The sequence below is a fragment of the Penicillium daleae genome (genome assembly GCF_028827525.1).
Source record: "Penicillium daleae strain IBT 16125 chromosome Unknown utg000008l_segment0_segment0, whole genome shotgun sequence".
Lineage (NCBI taxonomy): Eukaryota > Fungi > Ascomycota > Eurotiomycetes > Eurotiales > Aspergillaceae > Penicillium > Penicillium daleae.
This window is the reverse complement of record NW_026623156.1, coordinates 3,594,011-3,619,942: the sequence shown is the minus strand read 5'-3', so window position 1 is coordinate 3,619,942 and position 25,932 is coordinate 3,594,011. Positions and strand designations below refer to the sequence as shown.

The 25,932-nt window shown below is 48.5% G+C and overlaps 8 protein-coding genes across 8 annotated transcripts; 5 read left to right on the top strand and 3 right to left on the bottom strand.

Moving 5' to 3' along the window:
- Positions 1-144: 144 nt before the first annotated feature.
- Positions 145-1,911, bottom strand: N7458_009843 (uncharacterized protein; the record flags this gene model as incomplete). The annotated part of the gene is made up of 5 exons (XM_056913225.1): positions 145-692; positions 748-937; positions 986-1,531; positions 1,587-1,733; positions 1,786-1,911. 5 exons carry the CDS (start codon positions 1,909-1,911, stop codon positions 145-147), a joined length of 1,557 nt encoding a protein of 518 aa, XP_056762074.1.
- Positions 1,912-2,719: 808 nt separating this feature from the next.
- Positions 2,720-3,265, bottom strand: N7458_009842 (cupin domain-containing protein; the record flags this gene model as incomplete). Its single annotated transcript, XM_056913224.1, has 1 exon — positions 2,720-3,265. The coding sequence occupies one exon, from the start codon at positions 3,263-3,265 to the stop codon at positions 2,720-2,722; it is 546 nt and encodes a 181-aa protein (XP_056762073.1).
- A 429-nt stretch (positions 3,266-3,694) lies between these two features.
- N7458_009841 (uncharacterized protein) lies at positions 3,695-5,172 on the top strand (the record flags this gene model as incomplete). The annotated part of the gene is made up of 5 exons (XM_056913223.1): positions 3,695-3,871; positions 3,930-4,124; positions 4,184-4,691; positions 4,755-4,897; positions 4,960-5,172. The coding sequence occupies 5 exons, from the start codon at positions 3,695-3,697 to the stop codon at positions 5,170-5,172; spliced, it is 1,236 nt and encodes a 411-aa protein (XP_056762072.1).
- A 2,492-nt stretch (positions 5,173-7,664) lies between these two features.
- On the top strand, positions 7,665-8,853 carry N7458_009840 (zinc-dependent alcohol dehydrogenase; the record flags this gene model as incomplete). Its single annotated transcript, XM_056913222.1, has 3 exons — positions 7,665-8,324; positions 8,396-8,750; positions 8,807-8,853. 3 exons carry the CDS (start codon positions 7,665-7,667, stop codon positions 8,851-8,853), a joined length of 1,062 nt encoding a protein of 353 aa, XP_056762071.1.
- Positions 8,854-10,021: 1,168 nt separating this feature from the next.
- N7458_009839 (Zn(II)2Cys6 transcription factor domain-containing protein) lies at positions 10,022-12,483 on the top strand (the record flags this gene model as incomplete). Its single annotated transcript, XM_056913221.1, has 2 exons — positions 10,022-10,096; positions 10,150-12,483. 2 exons carry the CDS (start codon positions 10,022-10,024, stop codon positions 12,481-12,483), a joined length of 2,409 nt encoding a protein of 802 aa, XP_056762070.1.
- Positions 12,484-13,306: 823 nt separating this feature from the next.
- On the bottom strand, positions 13,307-15,561 carry znfA (putative C2H2 finger domain protein; the record flags this gene model as incomplete). Its single annotated transcript, XM_056913220.1, has 3 exons — positions 13,307-13,823; positions 13,884-14,999; positions 15,104-15,561. 3 exons carry the CDS (start codon positions 15,559-15,561, stop codon positions 13,307-13,309), a joined length of 2,091 nt encoding a protein of 696 aa, XP_056762069.1.
- A 128-nt stretch (positions 15,562-15,689) lies between these two features.
- On the top strand, positions 15,690-16,090 carry N7458_009837 (uncharacterized protein; the record flags this gene model as incomplete). The annotated part of the gene is made up of 2 exons (XM_056913219.1): positions 15,690-15,738; positions 15,798-16,090. The coding sequence occupies 2 exons, from the start codon at positions 15,690-15,692 to the stop codon at positions 16,088-16,090; spliced, it is 342 nt and encodes a 113-aa protein (XP_056762068.1).
- Positions 16,091-21,548: 5,458 nt separating this feature from the next.
- dspC (dual specificity phosphatase YVH1) lies at positions 21,549-23,175 on the top strand (the record flags this gene model as incomplete). Its single annotated transcript, XM_056913218.1, has 4 exons — positions 21,549-21,586; positions 21,730-21,951; positions 22,283-22,636; positions 22,713-23,175. 4 exons carry the CDS (start codon positions 21,549-21,551, stop codon positions 23,173-23,175), a joined length of 1,077 nt encoding a protein of 358 aa, XP_056762067.1.
- Between the last annotated feature and the right edge of the window lie 2,757 nt (positions 23,176-25,932).

Below are 25,932 nucleotides of genomic sequence, written 5' to 3'. Positions count from 1 at the left end.
GCAATATAATAAGCACTGATTACATATCCTTATCGCGTAGTTTGTATAATTTGGGACCAATGCTTATAGGTGCCCGACTATGAACTAATCCATAGCATAAGGATATTCACACATACTCCGTTCCAATGTTCATTATACCGACAGCTAAGCTTCTTCTAGATCATTGCGACCAAAGTGGCTATCTGCATTTCGCTTAAAAGGACTCCATTTCATAGCCTGAGGTCCTTTCCAAATCAGAAACGCCAAGTTAACAGAAATAGAGACCGTAAATATGGCTGCCATCCCGAAGGTCCAGCCTATCCCAACCTTATTGATCCATGGAGTAGCAAAAAATGTTGTGGAGAGACCAAACCCGAGTCTGTAAACACTCATGATGGCTGACGTCTCTGAGGCATGGTTAGGGAAGCACTCGCAAAGGTAGGTCATGACAATTGGAACCACGGACATTCCCGCAGCGAATATCAGCACCGAGCCTAGAGCTAGGACAACCCAATGTAGGTGGTATTGCAGAGCTGAGGCAAAGAGCCCCAGACCTATTGGCAAGATGATGACTGGAGCAGCGGTACAATAGAGACGGTACTCCTGTTTCCAAATATTGTTGTTTCGTCGGCATAACCACAATGGCAGGCGATCACTGACAAAGTGACCGTAGGTCTCGGCGATACCAAGGCCAATCCATTGGCTAATTGTGACTGAATAAATAGGTCAGTGACTAGACAGATTAGGTTATAGAATTGGATTACTGACATGCAGCTGTCTGATTGGAATTGAAGGCATAGCCACCCTCACTGACCGGTTGCTCGACGAACAGAATGTTCAATACGTACGACATTGTAGCAAACCCGAAATCAACGAGTAGGACCAAACCAGCAAGGATACTGATCGGACACAGGCCAATGAGAATCTCGTCACCAACAGTCCGAAGCTCAATCATGATCTCAATTAGGACGTGTCAGTGACATTAGCGGCATACGGGTAGACTCACACATTGCGAAAAAGAAACGTGTTCGATAGCCGCCGACCCATAGAGGTAGGTTTTCATGCGACGCGTTAAGAGAGGCTCGCTAAGTGAAATTGGCTGAGACGACTGGCTGTTCCGGCTGTACTCGGTATTGTCGAGGAATAGTAAAATCAACACTATCAGCAGACCATTCATAGCCACTGTCCACCAAAACTGAATCGGCCAGGGGTGCTTTGCCACGATGAAACCTCCAAATGTCGGTCCGGCCACTGCGCCCAACAAATATGGGACATGGAGGATATGAAGGCATTTTCCGCGTTGGTTACGGAAGAAAATCCGAAGCACTGTAGCGCTGCCCAAGATGAGAGGAGGGGAGGCAAAGATTCCGGCAAACAAACGGGAGACAATAAATGCGTTGTAATCCTTACTAGAAGTCATCAATGCAGACCAAATGGCGGTCACTAGTACGCCGATCGTTGACCACAGGAGGCAAAAACAGGATCCAAATTTACGGCCGAGCGGAACAACTATAAGCGCGCCAGCGATAAGACCAGCAAGGGCGGCTGATATCTATGGTCTCAAGTCAGAAAATACGTGAAACAAATAGTACTCAACTAATACGCACCGAGTATGAGACTTGCACCGGAGTCTTTCCGTATAGGGGAGCCTGCAGGACATACCCTTGCAGGTTTGCCATGGCGGACGCCTGGCTCGAGAATGACGCGAGGCTCCAGATCGCGAGAGTGACATATTTTTTGGATGTCGGCCAATTCTTCAATGGATTAAAACAATTAACAATCAACCTAAATTGTGAGGAGTCTTACCAGAGGATCATTAGGATCATCTGAAGGTTCCGGGACAAGCACGGTAGCGTCAGATTGAGAATGAGATTTTGGCTCAACATTCTCGATTTTTGCGTTAGTAGTATGCTTGTACGGCGTTGCCGGCATGGTGGAAAGGTATTCTGTCGCGGATTGTGATAACAAGATATTGCTATGCTCATCGCACACCGGGCACCCATTTAATAGTATAGAGACGGGGCTTACTCAGGCTTCAGTAACTAATGCTTTATCCTAATAGGAATTTCGAGCGCTCATGTGATCGGAGGAAGCAAAATCCCTGTAACATGCAGCTGACCTGTCTCCTGCATGCACAAATTGCTGGGCAAATGGAACGCGAGGAAAGAGAAGGTAAGAGAGTGTGGAGCAGTCTACTTCCATGTCGATCAAGGGGGCTTTATCACCTAATACTGTGATGAATTTTTCACGTATGGGAGGGGGCACCGCTTTTTTAGTCCTTCCACTCCTCATGGGATATTTACGAACAGTCTATAAAGGGGAAATGCCCATAATAAGTTGAATCGAATTCCCCAGCTTTGCTACATGCCTCAATATCCTGAGCAGGCGAATAGCCACTAAAAATTTAAACTATCTATCCAATCCATTGAGAGCATTGTGTCGCCCCAGCCTTCAACACGAAAATAGGGGGCTTTTAATACGACACCTCAAAATGTTATTGCGACACGCACTGCAAGTAGTTCAGACCAACAGTCTCCCTAACTGTCTTTCCAATTCGAGCCACTGATACCACCTACCATCCCTACATTAAATAGTAAATGATGTAGAGGGCGTGTTAAGGAACTCCGCAGCTTAATGGCATTGCGCCGACAAAGTAGCCATTTGGGTGTCGCTGCAAAAGCACAATTCAAAAAGCATGCCAATTTGATGCAGCAGAGAAGTGCACTTTGTGGTGATATCACTAATTTCCGCTGGGTAGCAATCCTCCAACACCCTCGCCGAGATCTTCCTTCATATCAGTCTCACAATCCAGCAGTACGAACATCATCCGCGCCCAATTAGTGGACGATGTATTTCTCCATTGGTGGTTTGTAGCCCTTTGCACTGCAATATCACCCCGATGCAGCTTGGAGACTCCGGAGTCTAACACCATCTCGATTTCACCCTCCAAGACGACGCCGTAATCCAGACTCTTCGTCCGATGCATCGAGCAGGAATAGCCTGGCGCAAAGTCCACACACCGAACAACCGAGCCCTTCGGATTTACCAATCCTAATCCCTTAGTCATAGTCTGTTTGTGGGCCTCGAGGTCGGCGTTGTTCGTTAAAACTGCCGGAGACGAAGAAGTGGTATAGGCTACACTAAAGCCCATCTTGTTGTCGTCGTGGCTGGACCATGTGAAGGCAGAGGATTCATGAATTTCAGACCTGCCATATTCATCATGGCCTGTCACGAACTTTGTAAGCTGAGGGAGAGTGGAGATTTGCTGCAAAGTTTGAGAAGACATAGCAGAGAAAACCTTGAGTAACAATCTTGGAAGGATGAAAGAATGTGAGGCAAGCTGGCTGAAATTAAAGTCCACGGGGAAACCCATTATTTTATAGACAGGGTTGAATGTTTCCAAGGTTCTAGCTTGCATATCCAAAGCTCATTTATTGTGTGTTCGCCGAGGTCCTCCGATCCATTATTTCCACGGCGGTTTTAGTTCGCCAGTAATATCTGGCTAGGGAGTGCGATCGACTGAATCCTTCCGCTCACGGGATCGGACGACCCACTCTCCCTCGAATATGAATTTTTCTGATATATATAGTACATATGCTCATGACTGTGATGCAAGGTTTCAATTCATGGTTCAGTAGAGTCCCTAGGACACCAGAGACCTCATCTGATCCATTACCTACTGGAGAATTGTCTTGCGCTGATGCAATATTGAAAAATGACAACACCATTCACCCTTAGTAACCTCCCTTACGGGGTTATCTCGACCGCTTCCGATCCCAAGCTTAGATGTGCAACTGCATTCGAAGCCAATGCATTAGAGCTTCACGCCCTTGAAGAGGATGGATTCTTTCAGGATATCCCGGGATTCGAGGGAAAGAGTATCTTCGGCCAGGTATTCAAGTTTTACTCCGAACAATCTGAAACCTGTATATTGCTTACAAGAAGTATAGACGTACCTGAATGAGTTTGTCGTTTTACCCACAGAAAGCCATGTTGAAGTCAGACGACGCCTGACACGCTTTCTTATCTCGGACTCTAACTCCGGCAACAAATATTTCACTCCACTAGAGATGGTAACCAACCATCTCCCCATGAATACGTACAACTTTTCGGACTTCTACTGCTCACTTGAGCATGCAAAGAATGTAGGTAAACACACCTTTGACTTGAAAACTGCAGTACTATAAATCCTAACGATTCGGAGTGTGCTATAGTAATGGGCGCAAAGATGCAGCCCAGCTGGTTTAGTGTGCCATCTGTTTATTGCAGCAGGACCTCCAGCCTTCAAGTTTCTGGGACACCAGTCACTAGACCGCGTGGGGTTATCCAGGAAACGCTAACCTCCACCCCTGTCTACGCAGCTACTAGAAAGCTGGACTTCGAACTTGAGATGGGCGTTATCATTTCAAAACCGCTTCCACCGGGCCAACGATTGACGACTAAAGAAGCCAAAGACCATATTTTCGGCTTTGTCATCCTAAATGACTGGTCTTCCAGAGATATACAGTCATTTGAAATGACACCATTAGGCCCTTTTCACAGCAAAGGCTTCATGACAAGTATCTCTCCATGGATTGTGACCATGGAAGCACTGGAATGTTCTGAGACTTCTCGAACTATTCCCCAGAACCCGGCCCCTCCGCCACATTTGGCCTGGAACGGGCCATCGGATTGTGCGACCTTTGACATTGACCTATCTGTCCAGATTATCCGTAAGAAACCGTCCCTTACCACCTATGTGATCTTATAGTTAATGCTCAGTTTTTGCGTGTCAGGACAACGGAAATGCTATCAGGTCACTTCGACCAATTTGAAGGAACTGTACTGGACACCGTATCAACAGCTTACTCATCTAGTCAGTGCTGGTGAACCACTAACAACTGGAGACATATTCGGAACAGGAACCATTTCAAGTGATGTGAGTTTGTTCCAACTCCAGGCTCAGCAATGAAATCCTTCAACTTAGCTAATTGACCAAAGCGCGTGAATGATGCGAATGAAAAGATTGGCCTTGCTTGTCTGATCGAAAGATTAGCACCGCAGAACCAACTTTCAATCATGAAGCAAGACAATCTCGTTTTTCTGGAAGATGGAGATGAGGTTATCATGGAAGCTTGGTTTGTAGGCCAGGATGATAAAAGACGCGGGGGGTTTGGAACTTGTCGAGGAACTGTTAAAGCAGCAAATTTGTAAAGAGGAAGGCATCCAAAATCATTCGTAATCCAGAACATATGTACATTTTCTTGCTATACCTGAAAGGCATAGTTTCATAAAAGTACATTCCTATGCTCTGGTTGACATGCAGTGAACCGGAATACTGTACAAATGGTGAAATGACAATAAAATCGATTCTTCATGGCCCAGAAACACTGCAGTCTATTACCAGAGCTCAATTCAGAACAGCGCGCTATCCTAGGTAGCTACCTATACAATTAGAAATTTGGCGGTAAGAAGCAAACCAAAAGCAAATTGCTGTTCATCAATGATCCAGAAGCCTTTGCTGCTCAGCGTATTTACTGCTGCATCACTATGAGTCTCTGTGCGCCTCACTAGTATTGATAAATTTTTCCATCTAATATACGATCAGTGACAATTCATTATGCGCTCACTTTTACTCAATTAAGTATGACATCTATCTTGAGGACACTCGTAGATCCTCAAAGTGGAGCCTATTTCCTGGGGTCTGTGCTGGCTCGCCGTACGGATCATAGGGAGGTCTTGCCCTATGCGGATCCGCATAGTGGAAACTCAAAACCAGGGGATTTCTGATAAGCTTCCGCGATTTGTGGGGACGAATGGGAATTCTAAATCTGGACAATAGGGGGTGGCTAAATTTGCTACCTCTGTTGGGTAATAACGTGAACATGCGGAGCCTAACCCGTAGATCATCTTTTGAAATTGGATGCAACACAAGGGAAGAAGGTCATAGCATCAAAATTGAATACTATTAAATGGTCAAGATAGATGATTACTTTCAGACTGTTTGTATCCATCATCCAATTGCACCAGGTTTTCACTTGTTGCCTTTCCGTGCAAAAGTCTTGCTACATCATCAAGTCAACACCTGGTCTCTTTAGCATTTGTCAGAATCACCTTGAATGCTCTCGATCACGCGGAATCTCTATTTCAATGGAGCATAAGCAATCACCTAGCAAAAGGATTATGAGGTCGTTGGATGATAGTGACACAACTTTCCGCCGGAAAATGGCCAGGAGATCTTGTCTCAACTGCCAGAAATCACATAGAACATGTGGCAAGTCAAACAGAACCCCCTTGTGATGATTCACATCATTAAACAATTCTGACATTAGCATATCAGGCAATGAGCGCCCCTGTCAGGAATGCAAAAGACGAGGTATATCCGAGACATGCGTCGATGGTGATCGCAAGATACCCAAATATCTCTACGACATGTCCAAGAAATCACCCAGAGTTGACCGGCACTGTGGTGCATCCCATTCTGATATGAGTTCTAATGCCCAAAGAAGCCGGCTCAACGGCACAGACCATTGGGCATTACCCTCCAATCCAGTCAATAAATTTGGGGCTACTTTTGCAGGACAGGCGAATCCCCCCGAGGACTATTCCACTGAACAAAGTCCCTACAGTTTTGTCGACCCATCAATACTCCACATTGAAAGTCCAACCTTATTGCTCAGCCGACAGAAGGCACAATACCAGTCTCAGAAAATAATAAACCTTCAAACGCAGTCATTGACATTCAATGGGGGCTCACTTTTGATGACACCAGTGGCGGATAACCATAGTCATGGGATTGAAAGCGTGACGTGTGGCAAGACGATCGGTTTCACCATTAACAGTGGCTGGTCAAGTACATTCTTGCCGTGTGGAGTAAGTGAGGAGCCTGCAGGATCAATAAATCTATGATAGAAACGAGAAATTAATGGATTTAATTATTCTAAAACACTTTATGAAATGAACGTTATTAATTTGGAAGGTGAGACGAACGTCTTGCTTGTGGCCTAAGAACCCTCTGATCAGGATTCTTCGAAGCCGCTCTAAATTATCTTGTAAAGTTTAGTATGAAATCCATGCTACAATAAGATAGATTTATTTTGATCTCGCGAGTTTATTTAGACTTGGAGAAATAAAAGAACAGGTAGGAATCTGGATGGTGATTTTTGGTATACATCGCTAGTGCTGGCTGAGGCATAAAGACAAGCCTAAGCGGAGAATTCCGTCATATATGTCCAGAGATATGAAAATACTTGCAAGAGCATAAACTCCTGGGTAGCAATGAATCAGAGCTCAAGAGTCAGACCGAGCTCTCGCGATCACATGGTTGACTTTCCACGATTAATGGATCGAAATGCTGTCAAGTGTGATAAAGTATGCGGAGCCGCACCGAAGGCCGTGTTTGCCACAATCCCCGCAAAACCTTCCCCGCATTGTATGGGGATTACCCTCATCATCACCTGTACAGACTTTTTGGAGCCAAGTTTGGCAAGACCTTCATATTCTCTTTTTCAGTCTACCTTCCGGTTGCCCGAGATAATCGGCCAAGATGTCAGGAAGCACGAGAAAAATTCTATTGTCGTCTATCAGGTCAACTAGCTATAAAGACTTTATACTCACGTAGTTCTCCATCATCAATTTATTCAGAATCACACTTCTCTACTCAGTATAGAGCTATCCAGCTTCATATATCATTCCATCCAACCAAGATGACCAAAATTTTTATCCCCGAGATGCAATGGGCCCAGGTTGCCGAAAAGATCGGAGGGCCTCTGGTCTACAAGCAGATACCAGTTCCCAAGCCTGGCCCGGACGAGATTCTAGTCAAGATTCGTTACTCCGGTGTTTGTCACACCGACTTGCATGCTATGATGGGTCACTGGCCGATCCCAGTCAAGATGCCCCTTGTGGGGGGACACGAAGGCGCTGGAGTGGTTGTGGCCAAGGGATCCTTGGTCAATGAGTTCCAAATTGGCGATCATGCCGGGATCAAGTGGCTCAATGGCTCTTGCACCGAGTGTGAATTTTGCAGGCAATCTGACGATCCTCTTTGTGCCCATGCAAAGCTTTCTGGATATACTGTGGATGGCACTTTTCAGCAGTATACGGTGGGAAAGGCGACTCATGCCTCCAAAATTCCTAAGGATGTCCCTCTTGATGCCATTGCTCCGGTTCTGTGTGCTGGTATTACTGTGTACAAGGGATTGAAGGAGTCTGGAGTTCGTCCTGGTCAGACAGTCGCCATTGTCGGAGCTGGAGGTGGCCTCGGATCCCTTGCTCAGCAATACGCTAAGGCCATGGGTGTCCGTGTCGTCGCCGTCGACGGGGGTGACGAGAAGAGAGCTATGTGCGAGTCACTTGGTGCTGAGGTATTTACAGATCTCTCCTTTAAATTATACTCAGGAAAAAGAAATGAAGATTGAAGCTAACCGAAAAAAAGTTCTACGTTGACTTCCTGAAGTCTAAGGATCTGGTGGCCGACGTGAAAGCGGCGACCCCTGGCGGGCTTGGAGCCCATGCTGTCATCTTGTTGGCAGTCTCTGAAAGGCCTTTCCAGCAGGCTACTGAGTACGTTCGCTCTCGCGGAACAATCATTGCCATTGGATTGCCCCCCGATGCATACCTGAAGGCCCCTGTGCTGAACACGGTTGTGCGCATGATCAATATTAAGGGTAGCTACGTTGGAAACCGACAGGACGGTGTGGAAGCCATCGACTTCTTTGCACGGGGCTTGATCAAGGCTCCATTCAAGCTGGCTCCACTGGAGGATCTTCCAGCGATTTACGAACTGATGGGTACGTTGCACTCTCATAGAAACTAATGTGTCTGGTACTGATGAAAAAAAAAATAGAGCAAGGCAAAATTGCAGGCCGCTATGTACTCGAAATGCCGGAGTAGAGAATGGATCGTGATCGGAGGCTGGACTGTAGACGGGTGTTAGAGTACAGCAATCTTTCAGAGTTGAAGCAGTGAATAAACATGCGTTTGAATATAGAAGTTTGTCAGATCATGCTCACTTGCAGATTGTGAGGCTTTATAATTGTGTAATTTGGGATCGGTATTTGTGGAGCTCTTTCCAAATCGAGTATATCTCCAGATTGTCATCGAGAGATTGCTAGAATCAACTTCAACAACGCGACTCCAGAATCTGGCATAAGAGTCTTCAAAATTGTGTTTGCAGACGCACCTGAGCGGTAGTGGATGTTCCTATCGAGGTGGTGATTTAGTACATGTATATCCTTGAACATGGGTATTACCGCAGAGGATCTCGAGGCTGCTTTCTTGTCTATCCTATTTAAATCTAAGACCCAGTATTCTAACTTCCAAGGAAAATCTCCAGTGTCATGTTTGAATTCACAGCTCGTTATCTATCTTCCATGTCGACGTGATCTTGCAGGAGTTTTAGTTCGCAGTAGCTCCTTCCGGTCGGCCAGTATTACTCCGTCATCTTTGGTAAGGATCATCGCACAAAGGTTCAAACCCGCATCTCGCTGGCTGCTTAGGCTCCACTCAAAACTTTGTCTAATTCGTCCAACATGCTCCTTTCCACCATCAAGCCCGGTGATTGGTCGAGCCTTTGCGTGTGCATACTCGGCCCCTACCCCAGATCCCCAATTTCCTGCCACACGGTACGGTACATAACACTGCATCTTACACTACTCCGTAGACAAAGCCAGTATAGTATAATCCTCACAAAGCTCAACAAAGTGGATTGTAGATGAAATTGATTTCAATCAACAAAATAAGCAATCTTGTATTTCTTAAGATCCTCAAAATGAGCTGTTGACCCAAGCTTAAAGCTGTTCATGAGCACATGAGAAGAGCTACATATAGTTCCGCTGACCCGAATGGAGGACGTGCACATACGAACCCCCCACTTAGTCTCCGCAGAATTTCGCCTTTACCCCAGAGGTGAACGATGTATTTTAACTTGGCGTTCGCATGCCAACCTTACCCCTCCTCTGCCCGGATCCACTGGGAGGGACGGCAGTTCATACTCGAGGGCGGCAGTCCCATCTCCTACCAAGCAATTTCCATTACGACATTTATACTCCATCGTTCCACTATGGAGACCGCTCGTCGAAGCCAACTTCATAGTTGTGACCCGTGCCGCAAAGGCAAGAGGGGCTGCGATGCTCCGGTTCGTAATGATTTTCTCCCACAGCAGGCGCGGACTCTGACTGGAAATTCTAGAAAAATCGAAAGGATAACGGTTTCAGCTCCTGCTCCAACTGCAAAAAATGGAAGAAGGAATGCACCTTCAACTTCCTTTCAGTGAAGCGCGTGGAATCCAAGAGAGACCACCGCAAAGCAAAAGCCAGTGCTGCGGCTACAGCACCCGCTCAGAACAGTGAACTTCCATCTTTGATCAACTCTCATGGCGATATCTTAGATGACATATTGCTTTCTTCGCAATGGTATCCAGCCAACTCTGAAGGCATGATTACTCCTGCCTCCACTACAAATCGTACCTCGTTCTCCCCTCCTTCATTGAATCTGGGAGGTACCGTCGCCGAAGAAGTCGTAGGTCAGTCGTACGGCGATGACCAGTTCGAGTTTACTTCTTGGGATACAAGCGTCCCAGAAGATTTCTGGTTCTCGGCGACGTCCACTCAAGAATTCGGTAAACCATTCAGCGAGCTGTCACCAAGATCGCTTGGAAATGCATTCGATGCGATCCCGCATTTCGAGGAAAATAGTCTTGGAATGAGTACACTTGACTCTTCCGCTCTCAACATCATTGTTCCAGAATACAGTCCCAATAAGAAGCCGAAGTCCAAATTTGAGTGCCATTTCTGTATCGCCTCAAATAAAACGGCCGCTGAATATGCACGGTCCACGATGACACGGAACTTGATTCGAATCTATCATGATAGCCTGGAGAACGCATTATCATGTTGGCTGACAGAACACAATTGCCCCTACAGCGACCCATTGACTGATATCTCCCCCTTTAGAAAAAGAAAGGAGTGGAGTTCAAACTGGTCAAATAGGATGTGCATTCGAGTGTGTCGGTTAGATCGTGCATCTTCTCTAGTCCGTGGCCGGAGTTTGAGCGCGGACGAGGACAAAGCGGCAGCTCGGGCACTTCATCTGGCGATCGTCGCATTTGCCTCGCAGTGGACCCAACATGCACAGAGGGGTTCGAGTCTCAACGTTCCAGCGGAAATTGCTCGTGACGAACGGTCTATCCGGGAGAACGTTTGGAATCAGGCTCGTCATGCCTTGGAGCACACGACCGGCATCCCATCATTCCGTATTATCTTCGCCAATATCATTTTCTCTCTGACTCAATGTCCATTGGATGAAGATGAAGATGAGCGTCTGGGCCAGTTGTTGGAAAACGACGTTGCGCCAATGTTTTTGGAGCATGCCAATCGTCAGTTGTTCACTTTTCGACACAAGTTGATAAGACTTCAACGAGAGGCGCCGTCAAGCGTGACGGAACTTCGGAGAGGATCTGTAGGATCCACACTAACTGATATGTCTGAAATCCCCAAGTTCTCAAGCTCTGCGCCCGTCGATTCTACCCTCGTCAGTGACGAATACCGCACCACGTTAAGCCTGTTGTTCTGGCTCGGGGTCATGTTCGATACACTCAGTGCTGCCATGTACCAACGCCCACTGGTAGTATCAGACGAGGATAGTCAAATTACCTCGACCGCAACTCCTGTATCTGATTTTGAAGATCAGGTAGATCTCAACGGCTGGAATCTCCCACAAAGTGAAATACAGAAGAAACAGGACGTATGGGGCGATTTCTTCCTCCACCAAGCATTCAGTCAAGAACAGCCCCGATGGCCATGCTCTTACGAAGAAGCCGCCTCCGTACTTTCAGAAGCCACCCCCGTCAAGGTTCTCCTCTATCGCCGCGTCACGCAACTTCAAACCTTGGTATATCGAGGTGTCGGGCCAAAGCGTCTCGAAGAAGTCATCAAGGAAACACTCCTGGTCTATCACCACTGGAATAACACATATCAGCGATTCATGCTGGACTGTGTCGCGAATCACGAACTCCTTCCACCGCGTATACAGTCATGGTACGTCATCCTCGACGGCCATTGGCATCTAGCGGCCATGCTCCTAGCAGATGTGCTGGAAACGGTTGATCGGGGACGCCTGGGCTCTGACCTCCAGCGCGAATCTCGACAGTCGTCAAACTTTATCACGAAGTTGAGAAGAGAGAATGCGTTTGCGGTTGGGGCTCTTGCTCGCTCTTCACTCCGTGGAAAAGAGTCCATCGTGCGTGGGGATTTCCATGATTCACTTACTGAGGTTGCTTTCCTCACTGAGCCGTGGACTGTTGTTTTGATTCACTCGTTTGGTAAGGCTGGATACATTTCAGTGGATGGAATGGTTATGTCTGGTGAGCAGGATTCATTGTTTGAGTATTTCAGGCAGAACTGCGAGTTTTGCATTTCGGCGCTTCAATATCTCGGGAGGAAGTCTGATATGGCTATGTTGGTGGCTCGCGATTTGTCGAGAAACTTGAATGTTAAGCTTAGCCAACAATTGGATGTAGTATAGTGTTGCATAGGTAGAACAAAACAGGAAGTATACGACCTCCATATTTCTTTGACGAGGTGAGCATACGCTGTAACCATACACGACGCAGTGCACACAAAGACGCGGATCCAAATTGCTCGAGTAAGAAGAACAAGAAGAAGAAGAAGAAGAAGAAGAAGAAGAAGAAGAAGAAGCCATTGACTGCGGTCTAATTTCAGTTCCTATATACAATGGGGAATATATACCTCTTTGATCAGACAAAGGTCTTGCTTTTACAAAGCCCAAAATATAAAATCCAGACCACCCAAACCATGCACCGACTCCACCGATCATGACAAACACAAAAAGATGTACTCCGAATAATGGAGAAATAAGAAAGATTCAATCCACCCAGGTAATGATGCTCCAGGTGTACACGGAAGCTGTAACCTAACCCCCAAGACCCAGGAACACACAAAAACTCCCCGTTCTACACTCCTTGCCTTCCTTCGAACGGTGTAACAAAATAACAAGAACTGAATGATCACTGATGGAGATGGTAGGTAAGAGGAGATCATGTCATATCGTTATATCCAATGCCTTGATGTGCTTCCCGGAGGAGGCACTTTCTGGAAAGATTGGATCGCTTTTTTTTGATTGTGCATTTGGGGGTTTACCCTGGAGGATCGGTCCTCTACGGGTTGAAAGGTAGAAATGGGGATGCGGGTACGGACACAGCGTATATAGCGAATGGATGTGACTCGCTACCCTTCGGAGAATAGGCATGATGAAGCGCAATGCTGTAATACAGCAATGCAGAAGAAACCCAAACCACAAAATTGGGCGCGGCGCGCCCAAGCAAATGTCACTGCTCAGTGAGGACCTCATCAATGGTATTTGAGGTCAGCGATCCTGAGCCTTGCAGCCCAGATACACCCCCAGACTTATCCCTAGGCTCGGGCGGCTGCTCTTCCTTCATGCAGGCATTTTCAAGGATATTAGTCCACTTGCCGCTACTTCCAGCATGGCTGTGCTTGAGATGCTGGCGGAAGTGGTCCGCGCGGAAGAACTTCTTCGCGTTGTTGCACTCGCCGAACTTGTGCACGGTCGTAAGGTGCTCGAATCGGCGGTCCCAATCTGGGCGAGGGTAATTGGGGAATTCTTCACCACAGTAACCACAAGAGTCGTGAGAGGGGCCGGCGTTGGTCTGGCAGGATGGAGAGGCGGAGCCGTGGAAGGCGGCTTGGAAGCTTGGGAGGGCGGCACAGGACCAGGAGTGGCGACGGAGATGTAGAGAATTTTGGTGTCGCTCTGCTTCGTTCTTGTTCTTGAAGCGATTGTTGCAGTATTGACAAGAGTATTGCTTTTCCATTTCATGAGAGCTGTTTTTGGAGTTAGAGTGGAAAACCATCAAGTAAATGTAAATTTGGCATGGAGCTTACCGGAGATCATCTGGATTGTCAAATTTCTTCGGCTTCTTTGGACAACAATCACAGATATAAAGTCCGCCCATTTTTGATGTGGAAGAAGTCTTGGGCACACTTAGAATACTTGGCATGGACACCTTGCCTGTAGCATCAGTAGCAGGCGGTTCTAGGGTATTTGACCCCGCCATAGGCCTTGGAAGTGACTGCATCAACGACGCAGGAGAGCTCGAATTCAGAATCGACTTATCGTGGAACGTATCCAAATCAGAGCACGGCGAGAGGCCTCCCGGAGATGGCCGGTCGTACGGAGAAAGACTGGTCATGCTGCTGCCACCGATTGAAAGGGCAGATGAATACGATCCGGAAGTTCGAATGCTTAGCGAGGATGCTGCGGAAAGAGTCCTATGGCTCGAGGCATAGCTCGGGTTCACCGAAAGTGTATTCGTGAAGGGCTGTCCACCCGTCCGCCGTTGCGACAGATCACCACTGCTCGTTGCTTGATGCAAGGTATGCCTATCGTCACTTATCGGCTCTCGTGGTGGTGAAGATGCTCGTCGTTTCATGCCCTGCCTTGAACCCTCGGGATATGGCGGCGTGGGTTCCCGGAGGATAAACTGGCGAGGCGGAGCAGGGTCATCGGTAGAAAATTCACCGTCAATGTCGGAGAAAACGCCTTGATCGTAGCTCCCGCGATTGGAACGGCTGGGTAGACTGATGCTGTCCTCCCTGGAAGGTGTCGTTCCGCGATATCGTCGTCGACCCATATCTCGCATATCGTATTCCACCGCCGAGTAAGGTGCATTACTTTCCACGCTCGGACTGCGCCCTTCAATGTACTCCCTCCATCCAGCTTTGCTCCTGGGGGACACACCACCAGATTGAGGGCTGCTATACCATTTCACATCCAGGGTCGAGCCTGCTTCTGACGGTCCCGGGGATGGCAAGTTACTGGATGCGCGAGACGGAATTGATGGGACTGTTAGTGCCGAAATTGAGCCTCGGTGATCAGATCCTTGGCTGATCGAGTTGCGTGGTGAAAGTGAGTTTCCAATCTTCGAAAGTACATGTTGATCGTATGCATTGGACGAGTCTTTGACACTGCGCAGCGAAAAGTTTTGCTCGCCCTTTAGACTATAAAATTTATTAGTACTTTGTTCACCCCCCAAGCATGAAGCATACGCGAGTCAGAGGATCTGCGAATATCACCAATGGCAGTTTCCACTTCCACAACTTACATAGAACCCGTCGTATTGACAGACATGGAGTTTGGGAACCCCTCTTCTGTAGGAGGTGGCGGTTCAACTTTAATCTGTGCCTCTGGGCTGCGCGAAAGCGGCAATCCATTTTGTCGTCCTTCTAATTCATCCACCGCCATACGATCACTCAGCGGCGCAGAATCGGGTCGTCGGTGACCACCAAAAAGACTCGAACTCGGGTTGATCGGGGGAAGACTCGTCGTTGAGCGACTTGAATTCGCATATAACCAACCCGCATCGTAACCATTTTCAAGATCACGAATACGCGGCGGCGGAGGTAACGGTGGCGGAGCGGTGTGCATGATGGGCCGAGAAGGTATGGGTAATGGGCCGCGCGATGAATATGAGTGGCTGGGCATCATATGGACGCGTTCGGAATGGCGTTCGTGGTGGTCCTTGAAATCATGAAAGTTCGGCGTCGGCATTCGTGGGTCCATGCTCGTCTGGTCAAGGGCAATTCAAAGCGGGGGAGTAGGCAGCGAAGCTAGCATGGACGGGCTGAGGCTGAGAGATACGGCCGAGCAGGTGGGGATGGCGGAGAACAGCCGGATGACAGCCTCACAAGATGACCGAAGGAACAAGGGACAACAAAAATAAGCAAATCAGAAAGAGAAGTACGAAACCCCCAAAGGCGAATGGGTTTGAGATAGAATGATAAGTAGATTGAATCCAGATGGTGGTCGCAGCAATAACCCAATCCAGTTGAGTTACAAGCGTCGTGAAACCGGCCGTGGATTGTTAGGGGGACCGTTTAACCAGCGCCTCCGACGACTTGGAACCAGAAGGTCCAGCTTCAACTGGGGTCAGCAAGCGCGAGCCGACGGCAAGGTGCGTGTCCAGAACGCCAGGACTAAGCACCAATACGCCCTGAAAATCAGTGTTCATGCGACTGGGAATATGCTAGCAGCTGTAGTTGCGAGTCAGACCGGTGGCACCGAGGGAAAGTTGCAAGAGCGCGACGAGTGACCTAATATCGTGGGTGGCCCAGGACTAGGCGGGTAGATGAATAGGGTGGAGTAATGGACAGGGTGGAGAGCGTGGTATTAGGTGATAGTGACATGCATGGGTCACAAAAAGACCATAAGAATAGGAGGGAGAAAAAAAAGGAATAAAGCAGTGGGGGTAGAATGGCAGACCACGAGTTGCAACGAGTAGGGCTGAACTTTTTGGGTGACTTACTTTCGGCGATTCGCCTCATGGGATGAAACGTTTGCCGCACGAGTGACACACAGCCCTGTCCAGAAGCCGTCGTGTGTCCCATAGAAACCACAGTCAATCGTACAGAGCGGGACCAGTGCGACATATGCTTTTTTCTGGTCTTGCGCTCGACGTCTGGGAGGGGACTTTCGTGTTCCCTTTTCTTTTAAATTGGAAGAAAAAAGAGAAAATCAAGAAAATGTTAATCCCAAGAACCGGAGGGGGAGGCGAAGAGAACGTTGGGTATCACTTCCGCGGTGGAAGAGAGAGAGAACGTCGAATGCAATTAGATACCCTCCACAAGAAGAGTAGCCGCGAGTACCAAGAAGAACAAGATAGCCAAGGATCTTGATCGTGGTCTTCTATCGGGAACGCCGCCACTAGCTGAACAACTGACAAATTGGGGAATTCTCCTAGCTGTTGCGCGAGGCAACAAGGAAGAAACAAGATAGGAAGACAATGGGTGTCCACTAGTTCAAAACCAGGGCAACAGCGCGGAAAATAGAAGAGGGCAAGAGTAGGAGGAGAAATAGAAAGAACAAGGCTAAGTGCGGCCGGAAATCGGGCAGGTAGACAAGTCAGGCAAGATGGCGGTGCAGCGAGTTGATTGGGTCCAAGGGCACGAGCCACAAAGTAATTAAGATCGAAGGGGAGGCAACTCCGGTGATCTCATCCTCACCGAGCTGAGCCAAGAAGGAAGAGATGGAAAGCGAAAGGGAGAGACGGTGGGAAAGGTGGAGAAAGGGAAAGGGAAGAAGGAGCTGGGGTGATGCTGGACTCTGGAACATCCAAGGCGCGAGGCCAAAAACGAGACGAAAAGGGAATAAGGGGAGGGGGGGGGGGAAAATAAATGAACAAATAATAGTAATAATAATATAATAATGGAAATAAAGATGATTATTGAAACATCGAGTAGTCAGTCGATGGGTCTTTGGGTCGGAGTTAACTTGCAGTTCGGGGGGGGGGGGGGGGAATGGTTGACGTGGTGGTGAAAAAGAGGCAAAAGAGACAAGAAATGACAAGAAATGAACAAGCCAGCCGTAATGGGAGGTCGATTTTGTATGTGTTCTGTATGATTTGTATATGTATGTATGGCCAGAGTACATCGTAACCTACTTACATACCAGATACACTTTACCCAGAACGTGGCCGCCTCTGCTTCCAAAATCAATAATCAGATCCTGTCATCCGGTCTTCCGTCATACAAGGAACAAAGTTCCATAGTTATTAAAACTGTATTATTATTGCCAGTATTACGCCGTGGGAGGGAGGAGCTTACCATAGGGTTTAGTGTGGTTGTACTTTGTGGTGGCCACGTTGGATTCTTGACCCGATCATCGGTAGGGCACAAGGCGCAAGGCACCCGGCTGGGGCGAATTAAACTCTGACAATGCTAACCTCCTTACGGCCGCTTGGTCGTATCATCGTGCAGGCTACATGCCTTAGTGAGCGGCCTCGGTAGTGCTTCGACTTAGGCTTAATTGGGTAATGACAAGGATGTGTCTCTCCGTACACATATACAGGGGGGGGTCCAACAAAAAAAATCACCTCCCTATACATCGGGCGGTCAGCCAGAACTTGCCACCTGCCCTTCCGCCTACCTCATACGATTTTAGAGATCATCTGGTTGATCAGATAGTCTCTTAGTAATATAAAATCGGCCAGAAAAACAGTGGGGCTTGTATAGAGCGTGATTATTTTTGTTGGACCCCTGTAACTTACAGTCGGCCCTAGTCCAGTTTAGCCTGCCAGACTTTCCCATCTACGGCTAACGGACCTCAGCCTTAGAAGAGAAAATGCGCGGAGTGTCCGGGATCCCGTAATTTTACTTGGGTTCTGCTCGAATCAGAGGTCTGGGCAGACTATTCACCCTTGGTTTTGTTTCCCACTGAACCTGGGAAATGGGCCTTCCAGAAACTGGGATGCGATGGGGAAGCTAACGAAGGGCTGGCCTTTTAGACATGGGGCTTGCGACAGCCCTCAACAAATAGAATCCATCGCTGCCCAGCCTTAACTTTCGATCTTATATGATGGGTTGGGAAGAACCAACCAGAGAAGCTTGAAAGTATTAAACAAAATTTACAAGTGCCTTGCCCCTCATCACTTTCTCCATTGCTGTGAGGTCAGAGTGGACAGAAGTGGAAGGTTTTGAAAACCCTATTGTCTCGTTGATCGAGTGTATGGGAGACATCACGACAACCCCGGGATAATTTCTCATTAAAGCGGTTGCATGCAAGGGCACGATAGCTAATTCACCAAGGGAATTGATGACACGACCAGGCACCGCGGGAAACCAACGACCAGGGGCTACGAGGGAAACGGGTCGGGACGATCGCCATCGCGTTCTTCTGCAGGCCACTTCATCCAGTAACGCGAGCAAGTCCATCCGCAAGGAACCATGGTTAGCGGGGGCCATTCTTGCTGACATTCATGAAGCCAGAGGGGGGCCAGGACAACGGAGTTAAAGATCATGAAAGAAAGGACAAGGCACGATAGGGGGGCGCCGAGCTAGGAACAATTCACGACTTGGCGGTAGGCTTATATATCCTCGGGCACTGGAGTCGCGCGATTAAAGAAATCCTGCGGGCGGGATTGTACATACTCCCTACTTAGCTGCGAAACGGATGGGCTATGGAACGAGAAGCCCATGTTATCAAGTAATGCTGCAGGGATCCCCGCAACGGTCAAAATTGTTCGATCAGATCGAACTGCATCGGAGGATTCGGATTCCCGTAGCGTGGGCTTATTCCCTTGATAAAATTGTTCTGTTTCGGTATCTTTGTCTCTTTTGGTTCTTCGCCTGGTCTTGACGGGGAGCACTTGGATCTTGTTGTCAGAGGGACAAAGGGGGGGGGGGGGAAACAGTCGCATGCAAAAAGCAAAGAGAACATTCTTTCTTGCCTCCACAAGTCGCGGACAATCGTAAGTCGTCGGTGCTGACCCACTGATTTCCTAGCGCGCTCCACTTGGGGCCCAGTCATGCATGCACTGCCACACTGACGGTCCGCTGTCACTTGAGAAGGAACAGGGGGGTGACAAAGCCCTCGGGCAGGGTAGGGCAGAGAGCAGATTTGGCACAAGATAATCTTTGCTGATAATGATTACTGTGAGGGACGTGGACGACGATAGTCGAGTTTATGGGTACGGAAAAGCGAAAAAGTGTGCCATGTTGAACCGCCCTACGCTGCCAACAGGTTGGACGTCGAATAAAGCAGTGACATTCTGGAAGATTGACGAGCATTGCTGAGTCATCGGACACTTGAGCCTTGAAGATAACTATCCATTGGATGGACCCGTTGTGCACGGTAGGGTAGGGCAGGGTGATGCTCCACACCAGCTTCTGTACGTACGGCCTGACCTGAACGCTTTTCACAGTACCCCGTACTGTCGTTTGGGTTTCTTGGCCTTTGCGCCTCCCTTTTCCTTGTTCTAATTTTTTATTTTCCCAAGGTTCAGTCTTCGCTAAAAGACTCAGACACGATCCAGGAGCCTCGGACAGGTCCCTAAAATTGGTTCCTGGTACGAGCAGCGGGGCTGCTTCTGTGTCCGCTGGTCTGGTCTCTAGTGGACAGGGTATACTCCGTACCCGGGCAGGTAACGAGGTTTAGCATGCTGACCATACATGTACGAGCCAATTAGTGAGGGACCACGAATGGGGGAAACAGAATGTCGAAACATGCAATAGTCACTCCTACAACATCAACGGGAATACCACTACAGAGTAATCCGTTAAAATATCACACCGCCTAACACTCAGCCGTCGACCTTGAATTGCGTGGTCTTAATAATACACATACTAAGGCGTCATACATCCGGCGGTAGCATAGATGTTCTTGCCGAGGTATGCCAAAATGGTAGGGGTTAGCGTAGCCCAGGCCCAGTCAGATTCGACCCCTCACTCTCTACTTCCCCGATGTGGCAATAGACAACGGGGTCAGCTGGAGATCCACGGTCATACTCTATAAGGCGTCAGCCTAAGCCTTAAGAGGCTGTGGTCTAAGCCGAATGCATGCGCCAGCGCCAGTGCCAGCGTCTTCAGTTTCTGACACGCCAATATTCGAAGGCATTCGACGCCCCAAGCCCTAGAGGGCTGAGAATCCCGCGGTTCTAGAGGCGCCTCTTTCGGAGTGTATGTACAGTATGACAGTACATACAGTGTGATTCGCATAGTCCGGTTGCAGTTCAAGCCCTCCGTATACAGCAAATTCCATGAATCTCCCGTCCTGCAAATCTCGTGGAGGACTTTCAAACTTACCGAAGGCAAGTCAAACCCCCCTTGCAAGGGCGGCTGGACGAATCAATTGGCGGGACATCTGGTGGATTGAAGGTTGTCGGGGATAAATCAAGGCCCCACCCACGAGGCGTGAACCGCTCGGCTAAAGCTTTTCGTCACCACACCGAGATTTCTCGCGCACGCGGTAGAGATCTTATAGAGTGATACACTCGGTATGCACGAGGATGCCGTTACACTGGTAAGCTGTATCTAGTCGACAGGATACAGATCAATTTTCTCATTTGCGATGGTGGTGGCGAGCTGGAGAGTGGTTCGTAGAGGAGAAACGGCACATCCAATTGGCGGGATCGTCCAAGAGCTTCTAGGCCAATGAGGGCCCGTATAGCCTTGATTACAGTAGCTTGAAAGTATCCGCGGTGTCTTTGCGCGTCGCGACACAAGCTACGCTCAAACCGGCTCATCCAATCTCTTCGAAAATGCGGAGTGAATCATAAGTGGGCTCTAGTGTACCGGGTCATGAACCCACTCTTGAGACTTGCGCGTGAGCTGGTCACCCATTGCTGTTGGAGATTGGCTGCACCGGACAGACCATGAGAGATCAATGTGGCGTATCCTGTAGCGATACCGGTGTAGTGGATGCTCGCCGCTCGTCGGTGCTGGAGTTGAGAGTCGAGCGATGCGTTGATGGAGAGATCAAATGAGAGTCCTCATTATCAATCTAGATGTTGAGGCCTCAGGCAACGCCAGCACAGTCTTCAGGGTCACCTAGTCACATGGTCACGGGATGCCCTTGCCCTAACGGCCCGTTTGGGCGATTGGGGAATCTTTTGAGTTGGGGCCGAGGCTCAAAGGGAAATCTCCGCCTGCTCAATTGGGAGGAAAGAGTCTGCTGGGTTTACTTCGCATGATATTGCTGGGGCTTGATATTCACCACTCGGCTGGCGTCCCTGTTTTCTCTCCTTTTCAAACTATCGTCACCCTGTCACAATCAACATGAATCAAATTCCGGGTCATAACATCTACATTGGCGGGTAAGAAGGTTTCACTAATCCTCAAAACTCGAGACTCGATACTCGCCTTGGCTGTTGTCTGTCAAAGTGGGCCTTGATGCTGGGTCCTTTGGGTTTTCCAATCTCTATTACCCTCTGTACTAACCAGGTCCCTATATGTACAGGATCTTCTGCCTCAAGAACAAAGCCGCTTTAGCTCGTGCAGATATCACTCATGTGGTTTCTGTGCTACGACTTAACCCCGCAGAGGAAACATTTGCGTCCTATCAACATCTCTCCATAGCTGTCGACGATGTTGAAGATGAGAACCTATTGGAGCATTTGCCTGCTGCTGTCAAGTTCATTCAAGCTGGCTTAGACGGTGGTGGCGGTGTTCTGGTGCACTGGTGAGTCCTACTTTTTTGATTTTTTCTGCACATCGCATCGCCCTGCCGGAGCTGGCTGTCGTTGGCTCTGTGGACTTTTTCTCCCAGACGTTATTCATTTGCCTCCCTACAAAGGCCTCCTACGTCACTACTTGTGTTATATCAATTACGATCTGCGTGTGGCTGGAGTATCTTTTGTCTTTTGGGCTCTCTATTGGATGTTATGTTTTCTTCTTCCCTATGTTGCTTGGGTTTCTGTTGTGTATCCTGCGCCTTCAATTCTAACACAACTCGTGCAATCTCTGCCACATGCCTGAGTAAGTATCTTGGAACACTAATCATGATGATCTAGTGCTATGGGAAAGTCCCGGTCCGCAACTGTGTGCATTGCCTACTTGCTCCACCAACAGCCAGGTGCGCTCACACCGCAATCTGCACTGGAGATTTTGAGGCAGTCCCGACCACTCTGCGAACCCAATGAAGGGTTCGTGAAACAATTGGAGCTCTACCACGAAATGGGTTGCCCAGACGATGTCACAGAGAACCCTGTTTACCAGCGCTGGTTGTACCACCGTGATGTTGAAGAAAGTGTGGCGTGTGGCCGAGCCCCAGAGTTGAAGTCGGTGCGCTTTGAAGATGAGCTTCCTGTTCAGCCCAAGGAAAATAGTACCGGCCACTCAGTGGAGATTAAGTGTCGCAAGTGCCGGTTCGTGTCCCATGCCCAAACGGGCTACACCTGCCATTCAGGGTCATCATGTAAGATCACTAATGTCACCAATCAGGCGTACCCTTGCGACAACCCCTTTCATTATCAATCACGATCAAGATAAGCAAAAGAGCGCTAGAATGCCCGCTGATACGGCATGTGCTCATGTGTTCCTCCATCCGCTAAAGTGGATGCGTCCGAGTTTATTCCCGTCCTCGGTTCAAGAAGGCTCGGATCCCGATGCGGATTCAACCTACGACGATTACTCCGCGGATGCCCCTTTATCAGGTCGCCTAACATGTCCCAACTCGGGCTGCGGAGCCAACATTGGTAAATTCGCCTGGCAAGGCATGCAATGCAGTTGTGGTGGATGGGTGGTGCCTGCTATCGGGCTCGCGAAAGCTCGGGTGGACATTGCGACCAGAACAAATTTCGCAGCCAGGGGTCCAGGAGGAACATCAGCTTTGGGTATTCGTCTACCTCCAGGCATGCGGCCGCCTGAGAGCAATGACCCAGGCTCTGGGCGTGGCAATCTCTGAAAATGTCGTTTCTTATTCATGACCATGATTTAAAAAGAACATAATCGCATACATAAAGATTTACGAGCCATGAAAACCACTCTCAGCGAATCGCAACAAGCCATTCTTTTTTTTTTTTTTTTTTTTTTTCCCTGTTGTTTTGAGCCACCACATAAACGTGGTGATCGACAGGGTCTCCACATTGTCCGTGACGAATTCGATTGAACAACACTGCAAGCCACGCGAGTGCACATCCAGTATTACTGAGTTCCCTGGAGAGATCTCAGTAGTTACTCCGTTCGGCGAAACCTACACCTCTGCGACGGCCACTTGCGTCATACATGTGCGATAATTCCCCGAAATACTTTCTGTACGATCATGCGTCACGCCTGGCCTGATCGACATGGAAGAGGAAGATGTCAGCATGGGGAACTGTGACTCTGTGAGGCTCCAAGCCCGCCGGTGCTTCGATATCTTGATATTCAGCAAGGACATGCGTCAGATCGAGCGGTCAGACCTAATGGAGTTCAGTAATTACTGAAATCATCCATTTAAAGTGGCTTTTTACTAGACTTGGTGGGAAGCTTCTGCCTGGTGAATACGCAGAGGCGCTAAGACGGGCCAAGAGGACGATAGACAGAGGACGAGCTAGCGGCTCTGCTGGCTGTATTCTCTCGAATTGGGTCTATAATCACTTAAGGCTTGTAAGAGCTGACACGAGGTTCGCGAAATCAGCCCTCTTCTCGCCTAGAGGTGCTCGTCAATCAGCCTCATCTTAACACATACCCACAAGAGTTACCCGAATAACTATTTTAGGATGACAAGCTCCGTCAGATCTTACAGCTCATCCCAGTAGCCACTTATAGCCCTGTACAGTGGGTGTTCAAAAGTTTGAAACACCCTCCCTGACCGCTTTTCTACACCGATCACACCGCCTACCTTGAGCTGGCATTGTAATTCGCATATCGTCGTTAATAGCGTAAATAAAGGGCTTGAAAAAAGTAACGAGGATTCAATAAGCTCTGTCTCCAAAATACGGTCTTCAAAACCTGAAATCCAAGCGTTTTTGCCTATACTCCTGCGGATCAACATTCCCGGCAGAAAAGTCTTGGCACGGCAGAATGAGCAGGTGGATTCAAACTTATGGAATCCCACCGTATCAACTTCTTCGAACGAACATGATAGTTTGCCAGCGATGCCAAAGAGCTAGTATTATACGAGCCAATCTAAGGGACGTATATAGCTGCCTTGGTTATATAGTTTTTACCCAGGAGACAGGCACGAATAAAAATCCATGCTCATGTAGGGCTGCATTGTACCGAAGAACCTTTCGAATGGAGGAGGATGGAGGCCTCATATCTACCACCACTCATGATAGTTCAATCTGACTATGATTCACTCTGTAGTCGCGCACCAACGAAGCAAACATGACTCGGAATAGTCATCCTCGAACGTTGAAGCCAGGGGTAACCCGTACCAGTCAATAAGGGCATGTCACCGCCGCCACGTCGTTCGTCAGCTCCCAGCGCCTCCACTTAAGTCCACTTTCTGACAGCCTTTCCGGCGATTCGGAGAACGGAGAACAGCGTTCATGGTTTACAAGATTAAGATCTTGGACTTGATTCTGATCCATACATTTTTGTTCTTCAACTTTCCCCACGAGGCCCTAGTCCCATAAGTCCCAGCCGCGCTAACATGGTGTGTGCATCCTATTATTTTCAGTCGTGTTTCATCTCAGGACCAGCATAGTAGTCAGACGCCAATGACGCTGGGATGGAACCGAGTCGGTGATGATTTGCCCCCCTTCAGGCTCCTTCAGCCTTCAGGGAGGGCGACTTTTCCAAGGTTGGGAGGAATCAGGACAGCGGAAGGAGGCTGTGCAAAGCGGGTCGGCTTCCTGCTGCTCCCGATTGGCTCCTACTGACCGTAGCGGTGCGTATTCGTATTACCTGTTAAAGACGGTTATAACTTACGCCCTGCGTGGGTGTTTCTCGTTATACCTTTGCCGTACACTGGTCAATGTATGGAGCAATATGCGAAAGAGAATGAAGATGCCCTGGGACAAGTGTCCAATAGGAGTCGGTATCATCTAGCGGGCACATAGGGTTGTAGGGCGTTGGTTCAGGGCAATTTAGGAAATGGCACATTCTACTTCCGTACCTTCACGTTAAGAGGCGTTATGGGCCAACCAGGCAAGTATTGTTTATTCATCCTGACCAATTGATACTCGGTTTCTAGATATTTATTTAAAATGTACTGCAATGCTCCTCCAAACAGTACATACGTCAGTACGGAGTACAGGCTACGGTGTTCCCAAGAGCTCTAGCAAGTTATACCCGCAGACACCCGGCCTCTCTAAGGAGTATACAAGTAGGCCTAGCCTAAAGGTCCGCCCTATTGGTAGGCCCGTAGGCCCTGGTGGGGGTGGGGCAGTGCACACTACCTTGCAGGGAGCTCTCAGGCTCCTAGTGGAGTTCTTGACAGCCAACAGCTGGCGTATTGATTGCCTCGCAAGGTCAAGATCGCTGCTTCGCACTCACTGCTACTCATACTCTGGCTGACGCTGATATCATAGTTAACTAGCTGCTTTATTTCAATCCTGCCCTCTATAGAAGGTGTCTACTAGGATTAGACTTCGCTCTTTGGGCTAGGCGTTCGGGTACTATGATCGGCCTGCATAATTCAAGGACATCTTTTCCCAGAGTTTAGGCTTTCGGTGGAGGGTGGCTTGTTCGGATTAGCGCTAGATCGGATAAGTTGGAACAGTGACTAGCCAAG